This window comes from Dendrobium catenatum, unplaced genomic scaffold, assembly GCF_001605985.2.
Source record: "Dendrobium catenatum unplaced genomic scaffold, ASM160598v2 fragScaff_scaffold_601, whole genome shotgun sequence".
NCBI lineage: Eukaryota > Viridiplantae > Streptophyta > Magnoliopsida > Asparagales > Orchidaceae > Dendrobium > Dendrobium catenatum.
In genome coordinates, this window is record NW_021319063.1 from 99,856 (window position 1) to 119,281 (window position 19,426).

The 19,426-nt window shown below is 36.9% G+C and overlaps 1 protein-coding gene across 1 annotated transcript; it reads right to left on the reverse strand.

Annotated features, from left to right (window-relative positions):
- Positions 1 to 1,482: 1,482 nt before the first annotated feature.
- LOC110116321 (lysine-specific demethylase JMJ706) lies at positions 1,483 to 18,545 on the reverse strand. The gene is made up of 11 exons (XM_020849861.2): positions 18,057 to 18,545; positions 16,366 to 16,744; positions 15,581 to 15,737; positions 15,285 to 15,504; positions 15,070 to 15,123; positions 14,881 to 14,960; positions 14,504 to 14,781; positions 13,982 to 14,386; positions 13,589 to 13,899; positions 13,237 to 13,482; positions 1,483 to 1,851 (listed from the first exon to the last, which is right to left on the reverse strand). The coding sequence occupies exons 1-11, from the start codon at positions 18,057 to 18,059 to the stop codon at positions 1,483 to 1,485; spliced, it is 2,502 nt and encodes an 833-aa protein (XP_020705520.1). The 5' UTR covers positions 18,060 to 18,545.
- Between the last annotated feature and the right edge of the window lie 881 nt (positions 18,546 to 19,426).

Sequence of the window (19,426 nt, forward strand, 5' to 3'; positions counted from 1 at the left end):
TTTTTAACTATGAATTAGATGATCAAGCGATTTCTAAATGTGTTATGCTTATAATCAAATCGAGCGGCTCGGTGAGATGCTAACGAGCGAAAAATAGTTGAATTCTAATATCATTAAGACATTCAAATACTCGATAAACATTATATGATCTAGAGAGTCGTATCGAGCGTCCATTTGAAATACTCCCAACATGTCCATGATCTTCTTCCTATTTATTGGTCATGTCTCTCCTAAAAAATTATAAATAGACTCATCATTCTTTATTGAAAGGGGACCAAGGAAGGAAAGGAAGAGAAATCTGATAGCTCTCCTACCACCAGACTTCTCTTCGACTAACGGTCAGCAACTGATCGTCGTCGGACTTACGTCGGGCCTTCGATTGCCGCCGGGCTTCCACCTGACCACAACATAACGCTGAATTTACTACCAGCTACCGCCTGTTGTCGAAATTTCATCCGGGCTTTGTTTGTTTGTTGGATTTCTACCCAACGACTAACTATAGTACTAATATTTCTCAAATTAAAAGATGAATCATCATTTGTAATCTATTCAAACATTAGTGGATTCATTTCAATTGAGTGTGGCTTCATGATTTTTCCTTCAAGATTTTCTACGGAAAAAAATTATAGTGTTTCTACTCTCTTTTGTGAGCTTAGTACTAGTTCAACACTAAGACACCAAATTTAATACTTTAGTGCCGCGAATATCCAAGCCCACAATACTATCATATATATATGAAACTATATAATGTTCAAATTTTAACATAGCTACACACAAAAATAATATGAAGACTATTTTTTTTTTAATTTAACAAATTATGCTAGATATTACCTCTGTCATAAAAATATATATAGAGAGAGCTCAAGAAGCAAAACTTACAATACAAACTCCTTTTAACTAGCATTATTAAAATTAAGAACACAAATGATATTTGTCTATATATGACTAGAAATGATCAAATCATAATTTAAATTAAAAAAAAAATTATTTCAATATATAAAATGATCCATAATGGTAATATACTATTAGGCATTTATAAGAGGGTAAATGTAGAAGTATTAAGAAGTGGGCAATGTGAGGAGAGGAAGGAGGTGGTTTTCAATCCTTGCATGAGGTATAGGGCTTAACAACACATACCATGAATCCTAGCTCGAATTGTTAGATTTTGCAGTACAAATAATGAAAGGAATTAAGGTAAAACTGACTTTGTGGCAGGGATGACCTACCTACAATAATCGAATTAATATCAACAATTTTTTTTTACACTTAAAACTATCCCCAGAATCACTCCGGGAATCTGAGCCATTAAAAAGAAAAAAAAGGTAGAAATAAGAGGGGCAATAGTACTGATAAACTAAAAATCAGGTGGTGGCAGAGCCTCAATTTGAGGCCTGCACAAAGAATCAATTATGTGAACTTAATCTGATCTAAGTGCCAAACCCATTTCCCGTAGTTAATGTTAGCAACCATCACACTATCAGATCACGCTCTGAGAGAAATGTCTTCCTTCTCATCGCTCTCAGAAAATCTGCAGCAGAAACTGCTCTGCTCAACAATGGCGGCAGACAAGGAAGGGCCTCTAACTTTTAGCCGCTTTGGGCCGAGCTCTACTGCAGAAGGTGATTCTGCACTGGAAACTGGCAAATAGTGCGCACGGTTCTCCCTCCGCCTATGCTTATTATATAACTTCTGCTGCTCCATTTCTTTATTCCTCCCCGATTTGTCTAACGTGGAATCTAAAGGGTGACGCCTCATCGTCGATGGTGCAGGACAAACTCCTCCACCGATGGAGCTTCTACCGACAACTTCTTTTGATGCCTCCAAACTGTGCTTCTTCAACCGCTTGAATGCCTGACAAACAAAACAACACGATTTTAGTCTGTCTGCAGATAATTGAGCAATGAAGATCATCACATTATGTATAAGGGAATATTTTAGCAAAAGAACAAAATATATTACAGAAGATAATCTCGTGAAGAAGATGCAAAGATATTTATGAAGATCATATTAAAAGTAGCAAAATTCAAGCCAAGGAGTCATGTGGTTAGAATCAGTTATTTTGGTATAATTTTCCTACGGAACAGCAACAAGTTTTTCTCCAAATAATCACCAAGATAAGCATAAATTAAATGATAACTCGAGCAAAAATTCTCCAATCGAAATCCTAAAAACTGGTTTATCCAGACAGTCTAAAAAAATTCAAATCCATCCTTATCATGTTCTATTCTGAAATTTGATCCAACTATCAGTTCAGCCATTTGGTCGGCTAAATTTGGTATAGAATTATTGTTGGCCATTTGATTGGCTTTCTTACCTTTCTTCTTCTTGCACTTTTCTCTTTCTTGACTTTTGATGCTTATCTCCAATATTTAAAAAAAAAGCTCTCCATTGTTTTTATACCCCTTCTTTATTTACAGGCACCAACGGTTGTACGTGCAGTTGCCAAACATGAAAAAGATACTTCCTTGATATGGAATTATGAATGAACGCGCACACATGGCCAAGCTGAGCACCACGCATTAAGGCCTAGCAACTAATGTTTATATTGAATTTTTGTCCACCTAATAAGCCTAAGTGAAGACGCTTAACGTCGATTCCTATACTAACCCATTCTAGAACAGCGTAAATCGATTTGATAAAATGATCAAGGTAAAAAATAGTGTTAAACCATAGACAAATCTAGTTCAACTTTAAGTCATCATACATATATATCCTATAGTCCTTATGGCTCTTAATATCCATTTCTACATTCATTGATTATTGTCACTTAAATCTCCAATACATACATAGAGAGAAAACTTAATCAAGAGTACCACACCATCACATCCAAGTCTGGTAGTCATAATTATTATTTCACCATCAACTTTCCATGTCTACCAAGTCAAATTGACCAATTTTCTAAAAAATACAAAATCTTAGAAACCATCCTACTTCTACCTGCGCCAAAATGTATGAAAATAGCTTCATAAATGATAAAATTAGTTAAGAATTTTATTCCAACATTTGTGTAATATTTATGCATCTTAGGAGATCTTCTAATAAGAAAAATACACAATCAGGAAATAATAATTGCATAATAATTATAATAGTCCACATATTGATTAGTAGACAAAATAATAATTATAAAGTAATTACAATAGTTCACAGATTGATAAGTAAGCAATAGAGATCCCACAAATTGATAATGTAGTGATGGAAAAAAACGAAGGACAGAAGTTTTGGTGAATGTTGGTCCTAACTATTGGAAACCATGCAGGCGTTTCACACTCTCCCTCAAGAGAATGAATGAAATAATCAATTATAGGCTTGTCTGCAATTTTTTGAACTACTAATCATAATAATCCTTTGGTAAAAATGTCAGTAAGTTATTCACCTACAATAAATGTTTTAGTTTAAGTGTTCCTAATAAGCCTTTTATGTCTTTTTATATCTAGTGAATGACTCAATTTTCTTCTTCTCCTTAAGAATCTACAAACCAATCGCAACCATTTTAGATAATTCTTCTCATTCTATAGGCATATTGAATGTATGTTTTCCGATACATCTCTCAATTCCAAGAGAACCTAAGATCAAGGGTATGTGATACGCCCTAGGGTTCCCAAATTTGGATTTGCCCTAATGCTCCTTCAAAGAAAAGATTTCTCCACCAAATCCAAGAAAAATAAACACAAGAGGGATGAGAGGAAGAACAAGAACCTTTGCATTAGAAATCCAAAAGAAACAATATACAATTTGTTCACTTCGAGAAGGACAAGGTCTCCCTCCCTCTGCTGACGGGAGGCGGATCGCATCAGTATGTTGACATTGTTATGTTATACATGGAGAGAAAATTTATGATTTTTCAATTAGGAAAAATATAAAAGGAAAAAAATTGGTGCATCGCAATTATGAATGTTGCAAAAATGGGAATAGTTTAGAATAATGCATCAATGAAGGTTAACTGCAATTGAACGATGACGACTGAAGTAATAAAAAAAGGTGAAACGAAAGAGTGTGCAATAATGAAGACCGCATGATTGTGATTACGCTACAATGAATGTTGCACGATTGGAGTAATGCAACAACGAAGTCTACAATAACGTGATAATGTAGCAATGAAGGCAGCACGCTTAAGGTAATGTGGCAATGAAGGCTAAAATAACGAAAATACAAGAAAGAGAAAAAACGAAAGGCTTTAATACCATGATAAGAATTAGTCAAGTATTATATTCTAACATTTATATAATACTTATACAAACATAGTGGAGCTTATAATAAAAAATATACAAAATAAAAAAAAAATAATTACAAAATAATTGCAATCTACAAATTGCGAGTATACAATTGGTATACCACAAATGAGGTGGCAACAAAAAAAAAGAAATATGACAAAAGTTTTAGTAAGTGTGGGTCTCAACTGGACAAAATTATGCATGGATTTCACAATAGCCAAGCACAACTTATTAATCCTTTCATAAATGATCCTTCTTTTGTCTCATTAAAATAGCTAAATAACTAATTTGTTGTATTTCTACTTAATTTACTACATATTAACCAACAAAAATCCATGCCATGCTCAATTATCAGTAGCTCGTTGATAGGAAATACTTGAGTTTGCAAGTAACCCTAAGGTAATACTTGAGTTCGCAAGCAACCCTAACTCAAATCGGAGATCAAACAGCGAAGATATTGCTGTCCGGAACAGAAAACAGCAGAAATCTGCTGTTTACAGCAGAAAGACAGCACCAATCCAGGGAAATTCTGAGAGAAAACTCAAAGGAAAGCTTGTATTCCACTAGACGATGAATAAAATAGCAAGATACAATTGATCCTCAATTCGAGAGGAGGATCGATCTCTCCCAAATCTCTAGACGCCGCTAGAGCCCAAAGAAAACCTAAATCTAAGATATCTCAAATTTCAGCCAAATTCAAGATGCCCAAACCCTAGGAAAACAAAGTATTTAATGCATACAAATCAAAAGGAAATCCCTAAACAATCCCTACATTCAATTTCCCTCCTAGAATCCATTCAAAAACCTTCCTAAAATGAGCTCTCAAACATCGCGTGCGTGCGGCTGACGGTAGAGGCGGAGATGTTCCACCCGTTCTCCGCTGGGCCGGTCCAGCGTGGACCGGCTGGACTGGACCAATGGACCGGTCTAACACTCGTCTCTTGATACACCCTCGCATTTGAACAATCACAATTCAAAAAACACTTCCTAAAATCCATTGCATTCTAAAATCTATTTCATTTAACCAGATAGGACATGATACTACAAAATTATTCTTACAATGCTAAATCATAATCATATAATATACATATGGAATTATTCTTACAATTCTAAATCATAATCATATAATATACAAATCCACCACTATTATCTAATGAATAGAAAGCAATTTATAAATTCCACTATTTAAACAACCACCCTAAGTACCCTTCATCTCACTTTATGGAACTTTTTCGCCCCCTTCAATAGTGCTTCCTCTTATTCGCCTTGAGACCCCACTACATGTTTCTAGTCATTTCTTGATCGTTCAATGGTTGTCAATCACCCGCCTACTCCTGCATTCCATACTTCTTCGGATGTTGGTGCTTCGCCTCTCAAAACTATAATCTTTCACTCACTGGTGCTATTAGGAAGGTTTCTTTGCATAGAAAAGATCTTGACTAGACAAAAGTCGCTCACTATTGTTAATGATAAACTCACTCTTATTTTAAACAAAGGTTGGATTTTCTAATATGGCGTATCATTTTCCTTTCACTTTGATTGGTAAATTTGTCTTTGATTGCATAAGCTTGGAGATAATTTGCACATTTATATTAGATCATCGTATGATAAGTGATTTATTTATTGGATTTTTTAGGTGGCCACCACATGCTTATCAAATTATCTTTGAATCAAATCATTTAAGGCTTTTATCTTGATATGCACATTATAGTCATCTTATACATATGTTAAAATGATACGAAGTGGATGCAGAATTTGTTAAATCCCTTGTTTGGAATTTAATTTCAGCAAAAACTAGAAATTGGCAACAAGAGAAAATAGGAGGAAAAACACAGAAGAACACTTTTTATTGAAATAGCTATGAAAGAAAGACAATATACAATTAGAACTTCAATTGGAGAGGAAGATCTTGCTCTCCCAAATCCCTAGGCGTTGGCTATAGCCCTCTCAACCTTAATAAAACTAAATTCAGCAAAACATAACCCTAACCCTAGGATAAACAATCTACTTAAAACATACAAAACATAGCAAATCCCCAAAGGGAGCGGATCTAAATCCAGGTGGAACTCTATTCGGCCTACTATAAACCCTAGCTAGTCTAGGAGGGATCGTGATAGGAGATACTTGAGTTCGCAAGTAACCCTAAGGGAATACTTGAGTTCGTAAGCAAACCTATCACTAATTGGAGATAAAACAGCGAGAATTCAGCCAAAATCTGGGCGAAATCAGCCCCAAATAACTAAATTGCAATAAGGGAAACAAAGCAAAAGCAACACGAAATCAAGATACAAGTGATCCTCAATTCGAGGAGGATCGTCTCTCCCAAATCTCTAGACAAGAGAGTCTAGAGCCCAAAACACCCAAGAAACTCCAAGAAGAAAACAATACTTGCATGCCCTTCCCTACCCCTTACCTCTCCTATTTAAAGACTTTTCCACCTCCTCAAATCTTTCCTAAAAATAATTTTTAAATAAATTCAAATCCCGTGGACCCCACCCTTAGGCGGTAATTTAATTTGGGCAAGAAAGGAGGCGAAATTGCCTCCTTTGGTATACAAGAGCCGGCCCATGATGGGCTGGCTGAGGCGGTTCAGAAGGAACCGCCTCAAGAGGCGGTTCCAAAGGAACCGCTGTATCAGATCGGTCCATCATAAGGTGGCCTATATCTTTTGATACTTTTGAGAAGCCTCCTATTATCCCCATTTAGTGCTATTTTCCACTTCTTCATATCTGCAACATCAATCAATCTAAACTTTTACTCTTTGAGATCATTTATTGGGAAACCAACACAAGTGGATGCAACTACTCTAAACTCTATCATCTATTTGTGTCCCTTGTACTTGCTGAGATAGATTTTTCTATCATTCTGGCTCAATAGATACAGATTGGTACTTCTTCATGAGGTTTTTGGAAAAAGTGGAATTTGAGTGTTGTTATATTGTCAATCTAGCAAAATCTTAGATAAATGATTACATAGATTGCTTTAAACATTCATAATTGAGCAAATCTTCCTACAGGGACCGTATAGTTGGTAATTCTTCTTTTCATAAAGATATGGACACAACTGTTTGTGTTTAATACTAATGATCAATTAAAGCCCTTTCAACTTGTTGGATGCAGCTCTCTCTGCCTTGGCCCCTCTAGGATGCTCTCATGCTTTGGATACTTCTTTTGATTCCTCTTTTGAGTTAGTGCCTTACATTGCTACAGTTATGTCATTGGATGTTCTCATTGTTGGGTGATGCTCCCGCAGTCATGGCACTAGTGGGATATTCTCATGCTCTGAATACTCTTAATTTATCCTTTGAGTTAATGACTTTCATTGTTGTTGCTGGTTTGTTTTACGACTTTGAATATTTCTCCTGATTCGGTGATTCCTCTTTTGAGTTAGTATCTTCCCTTGCTACTGCTAGTTCATTGGATGTTCTCATTGTTGAGTGATGCTTCCTCAAATTTGGCTATGCTAGGATGTTATGCTCTGAATACTTCTTTTGATTTCTCTTGTGAGTTAATATCTTACATTGTTGTTGCTAGTATGTATATATGAATAAGGTGATAATGTCAAATCATTTAACATAATGACAGTTTGATGAATAATAATAGAATAAGCAGGTATTCTGAAATTCCTAAATTAATGTATAATTCATTCTAATCTACCATTATCAGATCAAGTTGGAGCTCCTAATTTTTGGGATAGGTTATCTCCTTGTACAAGTGTGAGGTATGATTTGATATATTTGTTCCTTCCACTTATTCTCTTTGAAATCATGTTATTGATTTATATGAGATGATTTTATTTAGGTTGGATATAATATGTTTTCTAATTGAGCATTATTTTCAATGAATCTTATAAATTTTTGTGGTTTTGAATTTATGTGCTATTTCTAGTATAAAGATATTAAATAATCTTTACAATAAATTTTTCAAAATGTTTTGGGTTCATTTAAATTAGCAAAAATTATCAAAATTAAAAGTTTATGATACGTGAATTAAAGTGTATTTGTATACTTTTACGCATCTTATTATAGATTTGCATTAAAAATCCTTGAAACTTAAAATGTCCTACATGAAATTTGTTATAAGAGCTCGAGATAGAATAGCTGAATAAGACACCTCCCTCCTAACCCTTCCAGTGTGCAGGAAGATCAAGCTCCAGCAATCTTGTGGTGGCTTATTAGTCTCTAGATAGATCCGCGAGGAGGCAAATGGTCAAGCCTTAAGCAAAGCCTCATTTTCATCGATACAAAGCTCTTGCATTCTTATAACCCACTGAACCAATCTCTAGTGTAGGTAATCCTCCAAACCTTAGATAGCCCTAAATGCTCTGATACTTTGTGAAGAAGATGATCACAATGAGCTGATGGAAAACCCTACGATGATATTTCTTGTCTCCCTGAAGGTGTAGGAATCATTTCCCACCATGGCATAGCCTTATTGACAAGCTGATGCGGAGCATCCTAGCTTATATGGGACCTGGAGGAGTATCTTACCCTTTTATTCCTAGTATCTATTAGAATGTGTAATCTCCACTACCTTAGTACTATAGTTAGTTTTTTTTTGGGACATTTAGGCCATTTAAGGCAAACTCACATACGCAAGGCATACACATAGACTCGAACCCTAGACCTCTTAGTTGGAAGCCTAAGCTCTCAACCAATAGGCCAAGGAGAGTTGTGTACTATAGTTAGTTACATAGTACACTTTTCAGCTTTTTAGCTTTACGCCGTTTACAGTATAGGAAGTGTGGGAGGCTTATAACCCATGGGGGGTCTCTTGGAGGAAGCAGTTTTTGACAATATCACAATACAAAACTTGTTTTCTGTTTTTGCTTGCTTGTTTCTCTGTTTTTCCATCTTCTTGCAGGTATCCACATCATATTTGGTATCAGAGCAAGGATGGCTGAGGGCAGCAAATGGTTGGCTACCGGTGAAGATCGCAGCCTTGAAGCCTTGTGAGTTGAACATGCCAACTTGGCAAGAATGACAGAAGCTCTATCAACTGACGTCAATCGATTTTTTGGCGAAATGCGTCGAGAACTACGGTTGATTCATGCACGTCTGGACAGAAACCAAACCGCTCAGATGCTACCGCCGGCAACCACACCGGCAACGAGGCATGGGTTCGTTGCAGACAGGGAGCGACTGCCGAATAACTTAGCTCCAGAAGTTTCGGAATCTGAAGAAGAACTGGAAATTTCTAATACCCTGGAGGTCTCCGACTCCGAAGAGGATCCAGGAATGGTGCGAAGACGACGTCCATGGTCCAAAGACAAACATCACAGTGAGTTACGCGTCAAACTTGATATACCATTTTTTTATGGTAAATTGCACATTGAAGATTATTTAGATTGGGAAAGGGCAGTCGAAACTTTCTTTGAGTATATGGAGATTGATCCAGAAAAACAAGTGAAGTATGTTGCGTGTAAGCTCAAAGGGGGTGTCAGTGCGTGGTGGCAACAAGTGATCCAATCAAGGAGACGTGAAGGAAAGGGTATTGTCTGCAATTGACTTCGAATGAAGCAACTATTGCGTGGACACTTTTTACCTATTGATTACGAGCAAATGTTGTACGTGCAATATCAACACTGCTCCCAAGGATCGAGAACCATGAATGATTATACGGAGGAATTTTATAGACTCAGTGCTAGAAATAATTTAAATGAGACGGCAAATCAAATCGTGGTGAGATACATTGGTGGATTGAAAGATGCAATCCAAGATAAATTAGAATTAAATGCAATTTGGTCGTTATCCCAAGCCGTGAACTACGCACTTAAGGCCGAGATGCAAATGTCCAGACACAGCAGCAATCGGTCACACAGAAAAAGCTCGGAGCAATTTGTCGAAGGCAGTAAGCAGCAATCATATGGTTCGGCCTCTAGTGCTAAGCCATTGTCACCGGCTACAGCAGTAAATCATCCCCCTAACATGGGGCAAAGAGCAGCTGATCCCAGGAACTATCAAAGAAATAAGGCTCCATTAAAAGACAACCCTTATACCAAGCCGACCAATATCAAGTGCTTTAGATGTTTCCAACAGGGTCACAAATCCAATGAGTGTCCGACTCGACCTCAGCTACAATTGTTAGAAGCCGAAGATGAAGAGGGAGATAACAGTGCAGTGGGCGGTCAAGAAGAAGATCTTGAAGACGTGGCAGGAGATGAAGGGGAGGCCGTTGTTTGGGTGTTGCAAAGGTTGTTGTTAGCTCCGCGACAGCCGACGGAGTCGCAACGAAATGCTTTGTTTAAAACAAAGTGCACTATCAAGGGGAAGGTTTGTGATATACTTATTGACAGCGGATGCACGGAGAATGTCATTTCGCGTGCGGTGGTGCAAGCTTTACAATTAAAAAAATCCAAACCCGTATAAGATTAGTTGGGTTAAAAGGGGAGTCGAAATAGCAGTAACTGATATGTGCAAAGTTGCATTTTCTATTGGCCGTCACTATGCCAGCAAAGTTCTTTGTGATGTGGTTGATATGGACGTGTGTCACTTAATCTTGGGGAGGCCGTGGCAATTTGATGTCGGGGCAAATTATGATGGTCCGGCCAATACTTATTCCTTTGAATGGAAAGGAAAAAAATTAAGATTGCTACCTTTAGTGAATGAGCAGCAAGTCACCCCTAAAACCAAAACTGCATTGTTTGTGGTATCGGGATCAGCACTAGTCAATGCTTGGCGTGAGTCTACTTGCATTATGGCTCTAATAGTCACAAAACAGAACCGTCCAAACCAAGAAGAGTTGGTATGTGCTAAGATTAAATCTCTATTACAGCAATTTCCAAATATCTGTCCATCTGAACTGCCTTCGGAACTACCTCCCATGAGAGCAATTCAACACCAGATTGAGCTTGCACCATGAGCTACCTTGCCAAGCATGCCCCACTACAAAATGAGTCCCAACCAACATAAAATCTTGCAGCAATTTATTGATGAGCTATTAGAGAAACAACTGATCCAACCAAGTCTTAGTCCATGTGCAGTGTCGGCGCTCCTCGTCCCGAAAAAGGATGGCAGTTGAAGGATGTGAATGGTCAGCCGATCCATAAATAAAATTACTGTCAAGTTCCGTTTTCCAATACCGAGGATGGAAGACATGCTTGACAAGTTGTCGGGAGCCAATATTTTTTTCTAATCTGGACCTACGGAGCGGATATCATCAAATCCGAATTCGACCGGGCGACAAATGGAAAATGGCGTTCAAAATGCGCCAAGGTTTGTATGAGTGGAAAGTAATGCCATTTGGCTTATGTAACGCTCCCGCAACTTTTATGCGCTTGATGAACGAGGCATTGAAGCCTTGTCTAAACAAATGCTGTGTAGTTTACTTTGACGATATTTTGGTATTCAGCGCTTCGATGGAGGATCACATGCAGCATCTCTTGAGCATCTTTACTATATTGAGGCAGAACAAGTTATTTCTAAACTTGTCTAAGTGTGAACTTGCAACCAAGCAGGTGTCGTTTCTTGGATTTATCATATCAGCGGAGGGGGTGAGCATGGATCCGCGGAAAGTTACAGCTATTGTGGAATGGCCAACTCCTCGCTCTCTTTTTGACATCCGGAGTTTTCATGGGCTAGCTAATTTTTATCGACGCTTCATCAAAGGGTTTAGTATTATCATGGCCCCCATTACTGACATTTTTAAACAAGCTCAGTTCACTTGGTTGGCGGAGCAACAAGGAAGTTTTGAAGCCATCAAGGTTGCTTTATCCACTGCACCAGTTTTAGTTCTACCTAATTTTGACAAGCCATTTTCCGTCGATACGGATGCATCCAACGTGGGAGTGGGTGCTGTGATTTAGCTAGTCCAGACAATTTTCTTGGCGGGGGCAAATGATGCAGAGCATCCTAGCTTATATGGGACCTGGAGGAGTATCTTACCCTTTTATTCCTAGTATATGTTAGAATGTGGAATTTCCACTACCTTAGTACTATAGTTAGTTACATAGTACACTTTTCAGCTTTTTTAGCTTTACGCCGTTTACAGTATAGGAAGTGTGGGAGGCTTATAACCCGCGGGGGGTCTCCTGGAGGAAGCAGTTTTTGATAATATATCACAATACAGAACTTGTTCTCTGTTTTTGCTTGCTTGTTTCTCTGTTTTTCCATCTTCTTGCGAGTATCTACATCACAAGCGGGAAGCTTATTTGACGATTAATTCCTTCAGCCCATATTTTTCCAAATCTTATAATTGGTTTACATGATGAATAGAATTTATTCACGTTAGATACAGTCTAATTTTTTGTAAAATCATGGTTTTCAACGAATCATATGATTTTTTAGGGTTCCAAATTTGTGTTATTTCTAGTAGAAAGTTATCAAGTTATTATTAATGTTGGACTATTTTTCTTATTTCAACCATAGTAATATAAAATTGTCATAGTTAGAACTTTATAATTAGTGAATTTGCATGTGCTTTCAGAATTCTGCAATCTCATTGTAGATCTTATTATTAAACTTTGGTCCCTAAAATGTCCCACATCACCCTTTCAAGTTTAACAATGGAGCACACTGGTAAGGCCAATTCAATCTATGCATAAATTGTCAGCCTTCCCAATCAAGAATACATCCACTACTCACATAGTCTGCCGAAATGTCGCCGGAAAGATGAAGTGTTGCTAAGAGAAAAGAGGAATAATTGAGTTACGTAAGACATTGACGGAAAAAAGAAGCTTGAACAGAAATGCATTTTATTGTGACCTTAACAGATTCATCGCCAAAACTCACTAAAGGTAAGTTCTTTCCTTAAGCTACAAATTGCTTGTCTTTGTCATTAGATGACGTCAGGAGGGTCATTTTAATGACACTCGGAGAACAGTATGCATTTAATCACCAAAATCAAATGTAACAAATAAAAGCATTCGTATGATCTAGAGAAAGCAGCTAATAGAGATTAGAGAGTGAAAGCTTTTCCTTCCTCAATGGGCATTCATAAATATTCTTCACCTAACTTTCAGGAAAACACACACGAACGGAATTAAAATAAGAAACAGATAATATAGTAAACACAGATTCATTACTAACCAGTTTTTCAGGAAATCTTGAATCTGCTCTATCTTTTTCCTCTGAACTTATAACAGACCTACGCTTAACCCTGAATATTTCAGAGTCCGAATCATCAAAATCTTGTACAGCTGCAGTGTGGGAACCAGCTTCAAATCCAGCAATACTCATTTCAGTTGCATTTGATTCAGCAGATCTCCGTGGATAAATTAACTCGCTCTGGGAAATTTTCTGATAAGTGTTATTTCTATCTGAAGTTGAACATGGCTGCAGTGTGACATTAGTGCATTAATGGCATACCAACATTTATGGCAAAGTTAATTTTTTTGAACCCCTTGTACTTTGTAAAAGGAAGAAAGAATGGGAATCTTACTTCATTCAGTGCAAAACACTCTTTTGGCAAAGAAAAAGTTGATCCTGACATTGTTTTACATTCTTCTCTAGCATCCCTTTTTTTACCTTCTTCAAATCGTATTTCACAAAACGGACTATAACCATCCTCAACAGGGTAAAGAAAAACGTTCGGCTGTGATGAAATGAATTCATTTTCCTGTAATTGCTTTTCAAACTCTGTTATCCCATCTTCTTGCTCAAATTTCTTTGCTACAGTCTCAAATTCTAAAAGATCTGACCTTAACAAGATAGTGCGATTAGAGCCACACTGACAGCTTCTTATCTCACTCTCTGCAATACAGATCAGAAACAATATTATTATGAAGACTAACAAGATAGATAAAAAATAATAATGTATCAGGAAGAATAATACCATGATGAAGGCAGATGGGGTTGTTATAGCAATTACACGTGACATAGGCTACATAGCAATCACGCTTGCAGATGCCACAAAGCATAGTTGTTGGAAAATTCGAAGAGTAATAAGCCTGAGCTCCCAACTTCATGAGCCACCAGCGGGCACGATGTTGAAACCTCATCAAGCTCACAAAGGAAGCCTTAACCCAATTCTGGTTGAACAACTCTTCATTCCCTGAATCAGAATCTTTACAATTCAAATTTGTCAAATTCCTGAAAAGGAGCATTGCTTCCATGCACAGTAGTTCCTCGTGAGGTAACAATGGCATCCTTTTAAGAAGTGCATAGCGCCGGCAAGCAACAGTACCAAGAGGAAACCAATCACCAATGGCAAAATTGACAGCTTCACCGCAATTGAAACCTGAAGGAACACAAAGAACGGTTAATTTAGCAAGCAGTTTTTCATTAAAAAAGGAAAAAACATTTCTGGGACAGATAAGATTTTGCTTCATTGCTGTCATGAAGACAATTATCGTACCATGGCTGAAACCAGCATGATAAGCTCGAGGAAAAGTAATTATGAATTCTCCAGGCTTCTGTACAGCTTTATAAACAGGAACATGTTGGTCTAACAAAATTTTTGGAGGAAACATGGTAGTCTTTCCAAGAAGCATTTCGAAAGCTGCATCATCTCCTTCAGTTAGAAAAATCTCACGTTTGTAGACATGTTTCTGTGCCACTTTTTCAAAGTCGGGAGCTGCATGACCAGGGATTCCATACCAAGTTTTAGATGCTCCACAATGATGATAGTTGATGCTGCAAGATATTGTTAAGAACATAAAACATCATTCCACCAACTCCGACAGTGAAAAAAGAGAGGTCAATAACCAACATGTAGAATATTTCTCTGCAAACCTATACAAATAGTGATCTTCAACATGCCAGGCGAACATGCTAAATAGCATTCCTATGTAAAGCATGGGATCAGTTACTCCCTGCAGCAAAAAACAAAAAGTATGAGAGTAGAAAAAGTTTCTAATGAGAGACGTCAAAGATGCCCTTTGGAATCATGCGAAAAAAGCGAAATGTTGAAAGTTTACTTACAGGAATAGCAGACCGCAGAAGCCTCAACACAGACTTGGGAAGACGAGAAAGCTTCTGAATGCAAATAAGAAATCAAAACAAAATATTCTGAGGCAAAAGTAGTGAAAAAATACAGACAAAATGTCAAGGCATATTGTTGATCAGGATGCTGGCAACCAAAATGAACACAATTGGAAAAATAGATGGAAAGGCACTGGTAACCAAAATGAACATACCTTCAAGTTCCATTTACTTTTCCCCAATTGATCATTAGGGGAAGATGAAAAAGCACTGCCATCAACGTCACAAGCATACTCAACAAACTCTGTTTTCCCAAAAGCAATTTCCTGCCAAAATTGTTCTTCAACATACTTAGAAGGGAGACATCCAGCGCTGGAAAATCTTCGAGTGAACTCTTTGTTTGCCATCTTCTCAAAATCCCTAAATGTATACTTCCTAGGGCAAAACAGAGATCTATCAGGACAAACCATAGGTACCCAAAAAGTTTAGGAATTACAAACATGTAACTCACCTTCCACTCATAAAAAATGTAACTTTGTCATCCGTAGTCCACTCAGAGAAACGAAAAGGCTGCACACGAGTAGTAAATTTGAATCCAACTTGCTCCTTCATCAATACAACACCAGCAGGTACAGTAGCACAAATAGGGGAAATTATCTTGCAGATACCTGAAATATATCAGCCTTAAAATAGTCATCAACATTGGTATTATCGAAATACTTTTGGTCAGTGGAAGTAAATAAGATGACAACAATATCACAAGAATTTTCAGACCATTCAATCTATTATTCCCTGACATAACAGATAGCAATAGCAAGAATATAGAGATAATAGTGTCTACCATCAGTCCGTAAATAGTAACTCACTCAAAAGAGGATTACTAAGAATGTAACATGTGCAAACATGTACGGCCAGAAAAGCAATCCATGAATTTAGTAAGAAAATAAAACATGATATAAAGGTGGCAAAAAATAGATGCAGGAATGCTGAATCAACGATGCGTCTAATACATAAAAAAGAAAGAAGAAAAAAATTTCAAAAAAAATAACACATGAAGCTGAAGTAAAGAACATAATTGAAAAGGGAATTTTGGCTTAGACGTCAACATAGATTTAGGTTAAAGAGTTTCAAGAAAACATGCATTTGTAGTCACTTTCCTCTGGCCTGTATCATCAAAGCAAGCTAAGGAAATTTACATGGAAGGAATGGAGAAATTCCTTTTAGAGCTATAGTTCATAGTGAGTACACTGCCTCATGAACATGCAATAATAGCAAGCACATATCATAGAAAAATACCATATTTTGAAGCTATAGGCGCAACCTTCTGGAGATAAATTAATGGATCGTCAAATTCCTCCTTTGTTGGGCAGAATACAGGACATTCTGGAATCTGATCTAACCATTCCAAGTTAGACATATCAAAGCATTCAACTTTGCGCTTTGAATAGGCATCTTTTGAAGAAGCACTGCCATTGAAAAATGCATTTGCAATGCCATGTGATCTATTTCCACATGATATTGGAGCTCTGATAGCATCTCCACAACTTCTAGATGTTGTACTTGCCGCATTAGCTGTTTCAGGAAAAGTGCAAAACTTCATTCGCTCAAGTCTCTTACGCTTCAAAATTTCTAAACCACTTCTAACCTCTCCAGACAAACATGACCTACCCTCCACCTGTCAATGAGTAAGATGCAAATTGAAAAAAGTCAATATGCCGCAGCTGATAAAAAAACCCAAATATGGTGATTTTAGATTGCATGTAAATTAAGTATGACTTTGTTTCAAACATAATTTCTGATACAGTATTATTCGCTTTAAGCATAATTCCTGAGTCAGTATTATACGCTTTTCTAGGCTAGCAAATCCAGATAGGGGAATTCAAGCGAGAAAAGCACAGGTTGTCAAAGAAGAATATCATAGTTAACTACATACAGTGAGAAATAAATAATCTATGTTTAATAACAAGAGGGAGATTTAACTTGTTACATGAATAATCCAGGGAGTAAGGATTTGTAGAGGAAACTAGAAGAATTGAGCTTTACCTGAATAATGACAGGGGCCTTTGGCAATACAAAATTTTATTTGGTAAGGAATATGTATTTTCAAAAGATGAACCAAGATCAACAAAGCAATAAATAAAGGAAACATACAACTCTGTCCAGGCTTCATTTCCTAAGGCAAAGAAACATGGAATGCCAGCAAAAAAACCAAACTAGGAAGGAACCGAGCATTCCATAGAGCAAACATTACAAGATAGGCAGCATAGCAGAGTAGAATAATGTATTATGCTTTAATAGCCATCATGAACTCGTCAATTAATTTAAGAAATATTCAGCAATGAACCCATGAAGCTATAAGCTACGGGACAGGACGAAAACACTATTCAGAAAAGAAAATTTAGTAAAACCGTTGAACAAGTTACAAGCAAAGCATAACATGCCGTAATCCATAAATCAACAGCTCTCAGTAGTTCCTAATAACTCAAGATGAAATTGAAGGCGCGAGCCATTGCAAAAACTGAAATACTACAATATAAAACAAGCTAGCCGCCATCCATTAGCTGAACCCAGCTCTAACAAAAATGGCGAAAGAATTCACGAAATTCAAATTCTCTACTGTTGAAAAGCTGCTCATGTAAATGTACAATAATTTCAACAGCAAGTTTGAGAAAATTACAGCAGGAGAAGTAACATCAATCATTAGAGGAAATGCAATAGGAATTTTCTCTCTCGTCTTTCAACCAGCATAACATAGAAAATCAAAAAAGAAAAAAAAACACCATTAACTAAAAATAGAAAGGAGGAAAAAACCGTCTTGGTCATAAAGCTGAGTAAAAACTCTGATATCTATCAATAACGGAAGAACTAAAAAATGCACAAATTAATAAGTTGCGCAAAGTCGAAAATATAAAAACGCACAGGTCGCGAACACAAAATCAAGAAACAAAGAAAAAGGTTAAAAGAATTGTAAGATCTACAACTCTTGCCATTTCATAACGATCTCGGCCAAATGAAACTCCTCCACAATCCGCCGATCAGTGAAGCGAAACCACCATCCAAGGATTGAAATAGGAAACATAAAATCCTACGCGGCGCGACCGAAGCTAGTTCCTGAGCACAATCCCCAACGAAAGAGTAAGGGAAACCGCCGTCCTCCCCAGTTACCGATCCCACATTACTCTCTCACCGCCAAATCTCCTCGAGATCCGAATCTTTAACCCCAAGGCAAATCACCGGCAACGTAGACGGCAAATTCAGCGGTTTTTATCAGCAACCAAGAGAAACAATCTTGTACACGGTGACACGGCGGTTCTCGGCGACGGCGAGATGCATTCCGTACGGAAAACAAGGCTTCGGCGGTGAGGAAAGGGGAACGAGAGGAAGAAAACGAGGGAAGGCTCAGAACGGAAGCGCAGACAGTGCCGAACGGGAGGGAGTTCTCAGAAACCGGAAAAAGGTAAAAGTTTCATCTTATATTATTTCCAATTTTCCATTATATGAGATATTGTAAGAGATTCCTGAATTTATTAAATACGATATAGGGTGTAGAACTTGTGCGTATAATTTAATAAAAATAAATAAATAAGTATAAATGAGAAGGAGAAAAGCGGTAGTTGCGGGTGGTTCGACCAAACGCTCGCAAACGGATTCGCGTTTCTCGGGCTCCGTGTGGAAACGCCTAATCGCTAAAATTACCTTCTTGCCCTCTCCATTTGGGACTTTTTAAAGAGACTTTTGTTAAAAAAATTTAAATTTTGTACTAAAAAATATTTTAATTAGCAGTAAAAAAATCATCCCAAATTAAACATAAATTCAAATCTATTTTAAAAACTAAATTATAATATGCTCTATGAGTAGTATAATTTAGGCTTTGATAACCTCTACTTAATCAAAGATTTTTAGAGAACTAAATTATGATATACTCTATTAGTGATATAATATGATGTAAGTTTTTTTAACACATAAGAGGTGCAATTTTATTTAGGAAATTAATTACGACATATTTTATGAGCGAGATAATATGATTTAGATTTTAATAATCTATATTTAGTTAGAAGGCATTCAAAGAACTAATTGGGGCATGCTTTTTTAAATAAAAAAAAAAACTAATTGGGGCATGTTTTTGTTTAATTAAAATTTTAATTAATTGACTAATTGGGCCATGTTGGATAAGTGAGATAACATAAATTAGGTCTTAATAATTTAGTTTATATTCAAATATATTTGGGGAACTAAAATGGAGTATTGATAGGTAAAGAATAAACAAGTGTTTGGACTCCAATTTAGAATAAAAACATAATCATATAGGTTTTATTTATACGAATTTGAATCACGTGATGGTGAGCTCTCTAAATTT

Bases quoted from the DNA above. Each gene is read 5' to 3' on its own strand.
- LOC110116321 (XM_020849861.2), bottom strand. The intron at 15,505-15,580 runs GTGAGTTACATG...GTTTTGCCCTAG, and splicing joins ACATTTTTTATGAGTGGAAG to GAAGTATACATTTAGGGATT. The intron at 13,900-13,981 runs GTATTATTCTTC...TCTGTATTGCAG, and splicing joins CCCCATCTGCCTTCATCATG to AGAGTGAGATAAGAAGCTGT.